The sequence below is a fragment of the Vitis vinifera genome, chromosome 1, assembly GCF_030704535.1.
Source record: "Vitis vinifera cultivar Pinot Noir 40024 chromosome 1, ASM3070453v1".
NCBI classification, from domain to species: Eukaryota; Viridiplantae; Streptophyta; class Magnoliopsida; order Vitales; family Vitaceae; genus Vitis; species Vitis vinifera.
Window position 1 is genome coordinate 7,412,555 of NC_081805.1, and position 13,477 is coordinate 7,426,031.

Genomic DNA, 13,477 nt, shown 5'->3' on the forward strand with positions numbered 1-13,477 from the left:
GCTATTATGTGTTCATATTATTACTTAGCACAGCAGAGACACTGAACTTCATCTTACCTCCAACTACCTTGTGTTTGTTTCTTTCCTTCGCTCGATCATCTGTTTTTGTGTTACTCTTTAAGTTCACAGCTCAGATTGTAACTGAATAGAGCAGGCCTGAGTATTTTTATGTTTCAGCCTGCTAAAGTATGGGAACAGATGAGCATTGTATTCTGTTGCTTCTTATAGTTAGCATTCTGATCCTAGACAGGGTTCCATTTTGGTCTTTTGAGTGTATCACCATGAATTGCTCCAATGCAGTAACGACATGAATGTGGGATGATGCTGATTTATTTGGGTTCGACTCTTTGGTACAAGCAATATTGTTTGATGCTGCGGAGTTCGTGCTTCTTTTCTAAACTTGAGCTGCAGCCAAAATGGGCTCTTTTGGCCAAAAAATCATAACACGTAAGTATGTTTTGAAACTTATTATCAAATAGCCATTTTAATGGCCGTAACAGTCACATTATTATTGTTATTATTAAATTGAATTAAAATAGCATTTTGAAAATACAATTTCTGAATTTTAGAATTTTTTTTTATAAAGTACATTTACAAGTCATGACTTCAGCTCAAATTTATATTAAATCATGACTTCAGCTCAAATTTATATTATTATTATTATTAAATTAAATTAAAATAGCATTTTGAAAATACAATATCTAAATTTTGGAATTTTTTTATTATAAAAAAGTGCATTTATAAGTCGCGACTTCAGCTCAAATTTTATAATTGTATTTATGGTTATGATTTTAGTATATATTTAAAAATGTTTTAGACCTTCTTTGTGAGTGATTTTGATAAAGTTAGAAAATACTTAGAAGTGCATTCTTATAGAGTGAACCTATTTCACAGATTTTTAAAAATTATTCTAAAATTTAGAGAATCATTTGATAGGTGGTTATTTATTTATTTATTCAAAAGTCACTTTTGAATATTGTTAAAAACTAAAAAAACCTTTTAATTAAAATCACCTTCAAATTGATTCTTTGAAACTACATTTAAAAAATTGCAATTTTAATTTTAAATTAGAAGTGGTGTTTAAAAATTATGGCTTCTATTTAAATTTAAAAACCACATCTAGAAGTTGTAGTATGAATTCAAACATGAAAGGTCATCTTATTTTTATAGTTGTTTAAAGCCTCATCCAATTTGTAGCTTTAGAGGGATAAGCATTATCATTGAAGTAGTCTATTGGGGGATGGCTCGGCGAACCTTTAGTTTTAATTGTTATGCCAACGATAGCTTTGACGCTAACAATGTTAGTTCAAGAACATAAAGATAAAACAATTATACATATGGTACACAAGGTTTTAACGTTGTTCGGCCAACCATGCCTACGTCCAGGGATGAGAGATAATGATTCTACTATATAATAGAGAATATTACAGAGGATAGAACCAGATACAACTATTGGGTTCCCGAAACATCCTTTGTTTCCCCACTTCTTGTATTCATACCCTACTACGAGCTCTCTCGCTCTACCGAGTACATCCTGTTCTTCCTCACATCTCTATCCACCTTGTATAGTCTTTATAGGTCCATCTCAATCTCATAACTTTTTCCTCTCATGACCTAGAATATTTATAGAGATATTTTCAACAACCTTCCTTATTCTATAAGGAAGTTTACTATTACAATAATATATCAACCTAGAAATATTCTATATAATATTCTTTACAAAAAATGAATCTATACTAATTAGGAATTTGAGACACTTTCTAACATTAATTGAGGAACTAGTTGTAGGACAATGTTGGGATGTGCTTATTGTAAATCTCCTTCAAGGCATTGTGTGTAGTAGTGAATTGATGCCCAGACAATCGTGAACCTTTAGTTTTAATTGAGAAACTAGTTGTAGGACAATGTTGGGATGTGTTTCTTGTAAATCTCCTTCGAGGTATTGTGTGTAATAGTGAATTGAAGCTCAAACAAATTTATTAGAAGTAAATGCTTAAGTTTAATTCTCAATAAAAACATTATATAATAGATGATATTAAATGCAAACTTTTCTATATATCATAATTGCACGATAATGAGGAGTAGGTGTTGAAAGGGATTGAAGTTGTTAGATAAGTATTTGTACTTTGGTGACGTGATAACTCCATTCCTTAATCTTACTTCATATAAAACGGTCATTTTAATGATCTCTTGGTGTCATTAGATAGTAAAACTTATCTTCCAAAGGCTAATAATAACTTGTACATTTAAAAACATCCCTAAAATTGTAATATTAACTAAGACAATGAAGGTGGATTTGAAGATATGACAACCTATACTAATGATGGATGTATAGAGGTGGCCAACTATAACGAGGATGGATTTGAAGTGGTAATAAGTTGTAATGGATGACTTTCTTTATGACCTTGCCGATGACTAATATATCTACCTCTCTCTTAAGATGTTCCTCAACCTCGAATACAAATGATAATTGAGCAATTATTAGTTGTACTAGTTAGCTATCTCGTCCATCCTATGCTCATAAGGTGTAATAATTCTCCCTAATAAGACACATAAAATCAATCAAAATTCGATAAATATTATGAATGGTTGTGCAACTTAAATGATCAATAGTGTCATCTAATGACTGACCATCAATGTTATTAACCTTAAACTATCACATAAAATGACATGTCAATATTTGGTGAAATAACTACTAAATGTAATATGTAATTTGATATAATACTAAACAAAACACATACCAATGAGTCAATAGATAAAACAATAACCTAGTAATACAAAGGTCTAACATAATTCATAGGTGTAATAAAGCGATATGTAATACAATATAGTATTATGCCATGTGCAATGCGTAATAATATATCTAAGAGGTTGTGGGCTCAATGGTAATAATGTATGTTATCCTCCCTAACATCCCACAGTGCCACATAGTGCTAATGATACTACCTTCAATTATGCTGGGCTTGATCATGTTAGTTTATGAAGTAAAGCTTTGTCTCTATGGAGGATCTTGGGAGAATTCCTTGCTTGAATCCAAACTATTGTAACACATACTCAAGATGATACTAATTAATAATATCAAAAAATAAAAGTGACACAATCGTTTGTTAAATATCTAGATCAACTAAACAAATATTAGGGAAGCAATGCCATAAAGTTGCTACAACACCTAATATATTGAACAAAGTTTACATAATAATAATAATAATAATTTTGTTAATAACAATCTTATTAATAATAATCTTGTGGGAACAAAATACTAATTAGTTCAAACTTAATCAATCTCATATCTCCATTTATCAAACTCATGAAGAACAAAATGCTAATTAGTTCAAACTTGATCAGATCTCATACCTCCATTCATCAAACTCGTGAATAATAATCTTATGGGAACAAAATGCTAATTAGTTCAAACTTGATTAGATTTTAAATTTTTGTTAATCAATCTTGTTAGAGGAGTGTTTACTAAAATAAGAGAACCTCCAACCTACTTCTTAGTAAATTGTTTGGGAGTGGTACGTATGGAAGTAATTTATTAGGATAACCCATATGTAATCACTCTCATGACCATAGTTACAAAAATTGGTAAAACATATTATCTTGAACTACACACAATTTTGACAAAAATACCCTATTGTTAAGGTCAAAGTTATACATGAAACAATTACAATTATCCTCCAATATGGGAAGCGCCATATGAGGCAAACTCAACATAACTCTTTGTAAAGATGTGTGCATCCTATAATCCCCCAACTATATTGTGTAGTTTTAGCGAAGTTGGGTAGAATCACTAATTAGAGATAGGATTCTTTTTTTATTTGCAAAGAGACCCATTTTTTAATAAAAAATGATTTTCTCGTGTTTATTTATCTTATAAAAAATGTTAAAGAAAATCAAATATAATTAAAACTAATTAGAAATTTATACATTTTAAAATTATTGAATCATTATAATGATTAGTTAAAACAAATAAAATAAATTTGGTGTAGCAAATAAAAATAATTTATTGAATTTTAATTTATTTTTTATTTTTCTTTGTTTTTTTCCTTTCTACTTTTCCTTTATATTCTTTTTCCCTTATATTTTTCCCTCAAATTTTTTGGGAGCCAAACATAACTTAAATAATTGCACATTTATTGTTAAGCAAAACATAGAATGTATGCAGTAAAAAATAAGAAGATGCAATTATAACCAAATCGATGTATTTTTTATAGGGACAATTGTGTTTTTTTTCGCTGGGCCCCAAAAATTAACATTTGATCCATATAACTTACATAATTAATAGAAATGATATAAGATGTTAAGAGACCAATATACCCTTCAAATTTCCATATATTACATTTTAAGGATATAAAATAGTGATAGACTTAAATACCCAATGACCTTTTACATAAGTTTTTTAAAAATTTAGATTTTAACAATTTTCACACCATTATTCATGCAACCATAATAATTCTATTTTAACAATTTGGCTTTTTCATTGTTTTTAAAATGTTTTTATATAAATAATTGAAAATCAGCATTATTTTCTATTTTAAATTATAAATAAAGAAAAATTATGTTCAAAAACTATTTTAAAAAATACTTTCTAAAAAAATGGTAATATGATTTACATTTTTTATATTTTCTTTTTGAAAAAACATTTAATTAAAAAATGAAATCTATTTTTAAAAATGAAAATTGAAAACCTTGTTTAGTACTATTTTTTATATGAGCATAATAAAAAGAATTAAATTTTATTCATTGAATACATTTTTATTTTTTTCCATTAGTTATTTTAATAATAATAATAAAAAATAGTATGTTTACAATTAAACAAAGGAATTTGTCAATTATGTGTTTTTTGTGTGACTATCTTTTACATGAAAAATAATTAAATAACTAAATTATATATATTTATGACTCTTTTTAATTTTATTTTCTTTATTTTTTTTGTCTAATAGAAAATTTTAATATATCCATAATTAACAAAGTAATAGATTAATTGTGCACATTTTGATTAAAATAAATGACTTTTTAATTTAAATAAATTAAATGAAATAAGTAAATAAATTTGGGGTTATTTATATTTTTTAACATATCTCATATTAATATTTTTTATGGTTAAATAAAATTTTTATTATTTTTTCTTTAATTCCAAAAATAAAATGAAATAAATAAATAACTTTGGTATTTTCTAACTAATCTATAAGGGGTATATGGAATTTGAGTCACTGTACAAGGCATTTACACTAAGTGTACATGATAAATATACTAACTGTACAAGGGTGTACAAGACTATTATTTGTGAAAGATTTTAAGTGATTCTAAAAAACTTGTTTGTTTATTTCTCCTAACCGAGGATAGATGACATTCTTTATACACATTGGTTAAACATACATTCATCTCATACACTTTATTTAACTTGTATATGATCATTTGAATAGGTACCTCACTTATGATGATTGTAAAACAAAATTATACAACAATTTTTCTTATTTTTTAAAACAAAACTAATGCAAACATGGTTAACCGACTTATTGTTAGATATTCATGAGATGATGTATGAAATTTGAGTTATTGTACAAGGATAACAAGACAAATTTACTAATTGTACAAGGGTGTACAAGACAACTTTTTGTTAAGAATTTCAAGTGATTTTGAAAAACTTTCCCATTTTTTTTCACTCAAGGATTTTTTTGCACTCAAATTCTCTCACTCAAGAATTGTTTCGAATGTTATTTTTAAATTTCATCATCAAAATTTTGTAATTGCATATTTAGTTTTTGTAATTTTAGTAATGTTCTTTTTTTCCACTATTTTTTTTGGTGAAATTTTATCCAAATGAATCTATACTTAAAATTATAATCATATTTATCAAATTTTTTTACTAAAATTATCTTTAATTATTTTAATATATTTATACTCATTTATTTAAAAAATAAAAAACTAAATTTTTTTTTTTGTAAACATGTTCTATTACCTTTCAAGTAAAAAATTAGATAAGTTTAAAAGTCAATAAAAAAAAATTAAATACCACTTTCAATAATTTATAGATAAAATTTTATATAATATATTTTATTTGAAATTTAATTTCTAAAGTTTCACTAAAAAATTGTATTGACAATTTTCTTGTTGTGAGTCAAAATACTTTGTATTAGTCTATTTAGATAAGAAAAATTATTAATATAATATTAGAACTTTATATCTTAGTTATTTTTTTCAATAAATTTATCTTTTAAAAAATTTTAAAATAAAAACATTAAAAATTAAAAAGCTAAAAGGATATATATATATATATATATATATATATATATATATATATATATATATATATATATATATATATATATATATATAAGTGAAGTGATAGTCAATTTTAAAATTTTTTAAAATATGGTTAATGTAGAAAATATAAAAAATAATTAAAAATAAGAGAAAAGTATAAATGAAAGGGTAATATAAATTTAAAATAAAAAATGAAAATTAAACTAAAATATAAATACAAAAAGATAAAAAATATTTGGATGAAAAAGGAATAAATTTTATGGTAGAGAAAATTATAAGATAAGAAATAGAGAGAAAGAAGAAACAATGAAGAAAAGATGAAAAACCTTAGGCTATATTTGGTTCCCGGAAAATGCGAGAGAAAGAAAATTGGGAGGAAAAATGGAAGGAAAGAAAAAGCTAAGGGAAGGAATATAATTTTTTTTACTTGTTTGGTTATCCATGGAAAATTCAAGGGAAAAAAAAAAGAATTCATTTTCTTTTGTTTGGTTAATCACAAAAAAAAGTCAAGGAAAAATGGAAGGAAAATAAAATCAACAATTTGTCTTAAATGGTTATCAATTTGTTGAATAATAAAATAAATTAATCCAATAAAAAAACTGTTGAAAAGCGTGAATTTTTCGACATAAAACATTGCTCATAAAAAGTCTCTGCTATTATTTTTTTTTATTAATAATTATAAGATTTATGTATAAAATTTTCCTCATGCAATACAAATAAAATATACGAGTAATAACTATTTTTTATTTTCAAGGGAACATTTATAGCTAATAAAAAACTCTTAAAAAAATTCAGAAGGATTTTCAGAATCAAAATTTAGAAATAAAATATGTTCATATAATGTAAAAATAAAAAACTACTATATAAAATTTAAATTCAAAATTAAAAAGGATTTTCTAAATCTAAAATTAAAAATTAAATTTGTAAAAATAAAAATATACAATATAAAATATTTTTTATTTGTAAAAATAAAAAATAGTAACTTTTTATTTTAACATATTTCGATCTTACATTCGGCCAAAACTCTCTAAGGAGCTCCTTCAAAATCTCCAAATTTCCTCATTTGGCAGTAGCATGAACAACTCTATTTATCATCTCCCACTTAAAAACAGAAGGGATCTCCCCAATTTGCTCCCCCCCATCTCTCCACCTTTGGGGAGACTACAAAATAAAAAACAAGCCTAAAAACCTCACAATTCTTTCTCCTGGCAGTAGCATAAAGTATATCAGTGACACCATATTCTTCCTCTCTAAAAACAAGAAGAGGGTCTCTTTAGAATAACTCCTATCAGAGGTGTGCTACATATATCAGTATCAAGAACTCTTCTCTCTAGCTAGTAATCCTGCACTAGAAAGTATGTTATAATAAATTGCTCAATGTTTTGAATGAGCTAAGATGATATGGAGGCTGCTATTACAGTGCACTGCCCTCTGAATAACCACTCATTTATCTTCAATGAAATATGCAGAATTCATACATATATCCTATGATCAATGTAGAGATACATGACCAAAAAGGACTAGATAAAAATGTAAAAATAGGTATCAAAACTAAGGTAAAAGTAACTATAGATTTGATTATCCTTAAGTTGGTTTACACAACTTCTAACAGCAGCCAACCATTGAAATTAGCCAACTATACATAGTGCCACTCCACAACCCCATAATGCTATCTATACAAAACATATCACCTTAAGCACTTGAGGCAATCAAACTGAACTTTGTGCTTTATTTGGTAGCTGCAAAAACGTAGATAATCAGAGAAATCAATGAAAGAAGAAGTCCAGAATTTGAAATTCAATTTGTAAATTATCGAAAACTCAAGAATCAACAAGTTGGTAAAATTTCTAATCATGAGAGTAGAAACTGATATTTCTAACAATCCAATGTTAAACCTTCCAAAAATTGATGCCACCAACAATGATATAAAACAATAACCAAGCACTCAGAGACAACAACAACATACATTTATGCAATACACAACTGCAAACTCATTCCCCCAACCAAATTATGAAAAAACCATCAGCTAGTAAACAATAACAGAACATCAAGGGTAAAAATCAGATCAAATCCATAAAGAAACAAGCCAGGAAAGTTTAGAAAAATTATGGCGAAATTTAAGAAACGGGAAAGGCGAAAGCAACCTAGAAACCCAAACAGAGAACCCAAGAGAGAGCGATTACCTTGGGTTCTGGGTTTTCACAGGATGAGGTGGATTGGAGTTCAATTCATACCTGATCTAAAGACATGGGTCCGAATACATTCACTGGATTTGAAGAATTCATTTCATCCATGTGAACTTGATTTGAAGAACGCACTTCATCCATGGGAACTCGGATGCCTGAAAGGGTAGGTTTTCGACACTGGAAGGTGGTCGGAGTGATAGTGGTGGCTGTTGAAAGGGTTGATGATGGTGAAAAGCCATAGCCACCGATGAAGAGGAAGTTAGAGGTGAAGCCTCGGTGAACAAGAGCCCGATAAAATTCTCCCCCCCTCCCTCCTCTTTTTCTCTTATTTTCCTCATTAATTTTTAAGGAAAATAATAGGGAAAATATTACAATATTTTCTTTAATATTTTCCTTTATATTTTTTTTCCATCATTTTTTCCATGTCATTCAAACTAAAGAAAACCACTTTCCTCTACATTTTTTTTTTCCTTTCCTTAGCATTTTCCAAGAACCAAACATAGCCTTAGAGTCTCATTAAGGCCTTCTAGGAGTCTCACCTATAAGAAAATCAATGGAGTCTCACCATTGAGGGTTGCAACCTTGTAATGAAAGAAAGTATAATATTATTCACCAAATTCATTCATTTGATTTACATTGATTAGCCTATAAGCTTCTCTAAGAAATCCAAAGTCTACTAGGACTCTAATAATCTATTATTATTCTAATTCTAATTATAACATTCAAAGTCTATTAGGACTCTAATAACCTATCATGACTCAAATTCTAATTATATTATAACTCAACTAGCTAATCCTAATTTGATTCCAACAAATATTAATCCTAATTTAATTCCAAGTAATATTAATCCTACTTTAATTAGGACTAATACTGATTCTCTTTCTTGATATATATCTTGAAGATTCATCCTCATTAATTTCCCCTGACTTGAAAAAACTCGACTTTGAGTTTTAGTGATTTTCCACGATCAATTGAAATTCCGAACGATGCCTTCCACCCTTTCTTTCTTTGTCATCTCTTTCCCATGGTAAGACAGGATCTCAAGATCTCTTGAACTTGTTCAATTTTATGCAAGACAAATACTAGATTTCGAAAAACTTTTTGATGTTGTACAACAAGTTGATAATTCTTAAAATAATTATGTGTCTTCAACAAGCTTGTGGAAAGTTGTTTCCCACACTTTTCTTGTAAATTGTTTTGTGGAAGAATAAGATTCTTGAATTCCCTACATTCAAAAGAAATTTTAGCAGATTCTTCATGTTTGCCACCACTCATGATAATGTTTGGCCTTGGGAAGTCAAACATTGATTCTTCTTCAACTTCTTCAACTTCTTTGAGCTCTTCTATTGGTTGATTTAGGATTAGTTTCATCACCTCTTGCTTTCTAGATTCATCATTGATGATTTCTTTCTCCTTTCTAGTAACTTTGACTTGTTTTTTAGTAAGAATATTTGATGGCTCTTCTATTTTCAAGGGTGCTAATTTTTCCTCTAGTTGCTTATGTGGTGGAATTTCCTTCATTGGACAAAGGATCTTCTTATGCCCATTACACACAAGTGTGCAAGTGTTCTCATATCTATCATATTGGACCCTTTCATAAAAAAGCCATGGTCTTCCAAGCATAATATGGACAACTTTCATCAGCAAAACATCACACCATGTTGATAACTCAAAATTATTATTGAAATTAAACGTCACTAGCCAACGAGAACTTACCAAAATAGATGTGTCATTTACCCATGCTATTTGATAGGGATTTGGATGATCTTCTGTCTTTAGATTAAGCTTATCAACAAGCTAGATTGAAACAACTACCTTCATCAATAATCGAAGTACATAGTCTCCCTTGACAAGCAACACGAGTTTGGAAGATGCTAGTACGTTGTCAATTCTCCTCTTTATTTAGCCTTGGTATGTTCACCAATGGCTGCATAAAAAAGTTGTAGCCTTCAACCATGTTTGCATATGTTGCTCCACTTCTCAATTACATATGCCTTTATGCCAAGAATTTTCGCTTTGATACCAAAATTGATGAAGGACAACCCTAGGATGGTTGCCTTCACTCAAGGGTAGGTAGGTTAGGGTTTTATCCTTGCTTATAATAAGAGTAAAAGAATTCAATATCTTTAAAAATGAAAAAAAGAAAAAAAAAATTATTGCTTTTTATTTGACATAAAATAGAAATATAGAAAAAAATTTGAAATTCACACTCACTATGTGCCTATGTAAGGGTTAAGGGTATTTTAGGGATTAATGAAGGACAATATCCTTCTTCTCAATTTTCAGACTTTCTTTGAGTATTGGGTTTAATTATATAAGATGTATAGACCAGATTTTAATTTTTGGGGCCCGTGTGGCCCAAACACAATTCTCCCATTTTTTATATAATTCGGGTGAATGTAACTTTTTAATACGAGCCCACGAGCTACTGTGAGCCCAATTTGGCCCGAAACCTTAAAGCCCATTAATTCACCAGGAGATCATCAAAACCTAGAGCGCAAAACAGCTATAAATCCCGCAAACCCTAACCCTACTGCCGCCGCGAGAGGGAGAGAGCAGAGACATGACTACCCGTTTCAAGAAGCACCGAAAGAAGCGCGGCCACGTCAGCGCCGGCCACGGACGTATCGGCAAGCACCGGAAACATCCTGGCGGTCGCGGTAACGCCGGAGGCATGCACCACCACCGTATCCTCTTCGACAAGTACCATCCAGGGTACTTCGGAAAGGTTGGTATGCGTTACTTCCACAAGCTTCGCAACAAGTTTTTCTGCCCCATCGTCAACGTCGACAAGCTCTGGTCCCTAATTCCTCAAGAAGTCAAGGCCAAAGCCTCACCCGAAAATGCACCAATGATCGATGTCACCCAGTTCGGTTATGTCAAGGTTTTAGGCAAGGGATTCTTGCCAGAGTCGCAGCCGATTGTGGTCAAGGCCAAGCTCATTTCTAAGGTCGCCGAGAAGAAGATTAAGGAGGCTGGTGGTGCCGTGGTCCTCACCGCCTAGGTTTGGCTACATTCCATAGTTTATAATTTTAGAAATTAGGGTTTTTGAAATTTGAATGATTTCATATCTGAACAGGTTGGCATTTCTGTTGAATCTGTATGCAGAGACTTTCTGTTAATGTCCTTTTTTGTTTTTTTTTTTTGTTTTTGCGTTGGATACAATATTAAATCTTGATTATGGTATTGTGGTTTCAGTGGCTTAAGATATGGAAAATGAACTAATGATATTGCAAGTAGTAGTCGATCTTGCCCTAATGTTAAAAATGATGCTTTTTTAGTTGATCTGAGAATATCTTGACTGGAATTTAGGGCTAATTAACAATAATTTTCATCTATTGAAATTATAGATGATGGATTTGGTTCAATGTGGACTATTCTTTTGGAAATTGAATTTGCGTTTTGAGCAGTGTTGCTGTTGATTTGGTGATTTGCTGCCCTTTTAGCTGGAGAGTTTTGTTCTCGTTGATATGTTCTTCCTAGAGCTTCTCTCTAAGAAATAAATCTTTCCAGAGGTGCCTGCTAATGCTATTGGTGAAATCTAATACCTTTGTTTACTGTACGGCTTATTTTGTTTCCTTTCTTCGGGTAAAGGTCATGCATCTGGAAAATGGAACTGATGTTTCAGTTGGGCCTTTAAATGAAATTGACATATAAAATGCTTAATTTTATCTGATGAGCTAGTAACTTGAGATACTGTGGCTGGCACCTTTTAACTAGAATAGGCTAATCTCTCCAAAAACTGCTTATCTGGAATTAGTCTATCCCTGAAAAAATATCGATTAGAATCTATTTCACAGTAAGAACTGTATTGGTGGCATAAAAGTTTGAGTTGCGATTAAAATTGTTGCTGATAAATGACTTATCAAAAAAAAAAAAAAATTGTTGCTGATAAATGATTTCCTTCCTGCTTGCTTTCCTGGTAATTTCTCCCTTGACATCAATCTCTCTGGCATCCATATCCCCTTCCTTTTCTTATTCTGTCTTCAGCAATTGAAGCCTGCATCTACCATCAGATTAAGGCTCTAGTAATTCCATCTTTGGACGTATATGTGATTTTTTGAAAAAAATCTGAGTTGTATTTTGGTTTGAGTCCTTAAGTTGATGGTGGAAGTGAAATGTCCCCATGTGATACTAGAATTTTCTGTGGATGATTATTATGGGAACCACTGCTTGTATATGCCATGTGGTAGTTACTGCTTTATTCTAGTTGGTTTTATAAAACCATCCTGGAGAGCACATTTGTTTGTATACTGTCCTTGATGGCATTTCACACCAGGTCCCTGAAAATTATCCATGTAGATGGAGCTGTTACTGTAACAAGCATTTGTAGATATGTTTCTGGCTATTAGGTTATTTCAAGGTTTTTGGCAAGGGAGTCTTGCAATAGTCGTAGCCAATTGTGGTCAAGGAGAAAGGTCATTTCCAATATAGAAGAAGATTAAGGAGGGCGGTGGTGCCATGGTCTTGATAATTTTATAATTATCAGTTTATAAACTACATTCATTAGTTTATAATTTCATAAATTAAGGTTTTGAAATTTTAACCTAGTGTGTATACACAACAATGAATCGTGGTGAACCCTCGGATGACCTATCCAAGATTAGTGGGGAGATCCTCAGTAGTGGTGACCCTTTCACTCTTCCATGGATTGATACATGTACCAAATGCTCATATGGGAAAGTTGACTCTTGGGTCTGAAACTTGGGGGGTTGCTCTGAGAAATCCTTTCTTTCTTGTCCACTTAGGGGGGTGAAGACACTTGTGCGGATTATAGGTGATGGTTACAAGAGTGGCAAGGAAGTACCTGATGACATTCAGGGATGGATGTAGATCCTTTGGGTAGGATAATCATTTTGGTCTTGGGAGAGATGGTGACCATTCTCAAGAACCAAAAAGACTGAGCTGAGGGATACCCTATCAGTTTTATAACAATGGTGGGAGGGCCCTTGATCTATCAATAGAGGGAACAAAAAATGGGCTTTGCTCTCCTTTATAATATGAAGACAGAAATAAGGGTTGAA

General features: G+C 30.4%; 1 protein-coding gene across 1 annotated transcript; it reads left to right on the top strand.

The window, feature by feature from the left end:
- The first annotated feature begins 10,870 nt into the window (after positions 1-10,870).
- Positions 10,871-11,692, top strand: LOC100259736 (60S ribosomal protein L27a-3-like). Its single transcript, XM_002272777.4, has one exon. The coding sequence runs from the start codon at positions 11,017-11,019 to the stop codon at positions 11,455-11,457; it is 441 nt and encodes a 146-aa protein (XP_002272813.3). The 5' UTR covers positions 10,871-11,016; the 3' UTR covers positions 11,458-11,692.
- Positions 11,693-13,477: the final 1,785 nt, after the last annotated feature.

What these genes read in the sequence shown, in the direction of transcription:
- LOC100259736 (XM_002272777.4), top strand. Translation starts at nt 11,017, where the DNA reads ATGACTACCCGTTTCAAGAAGCACCGAAAGAAGCGCGGCCACGTCAGC.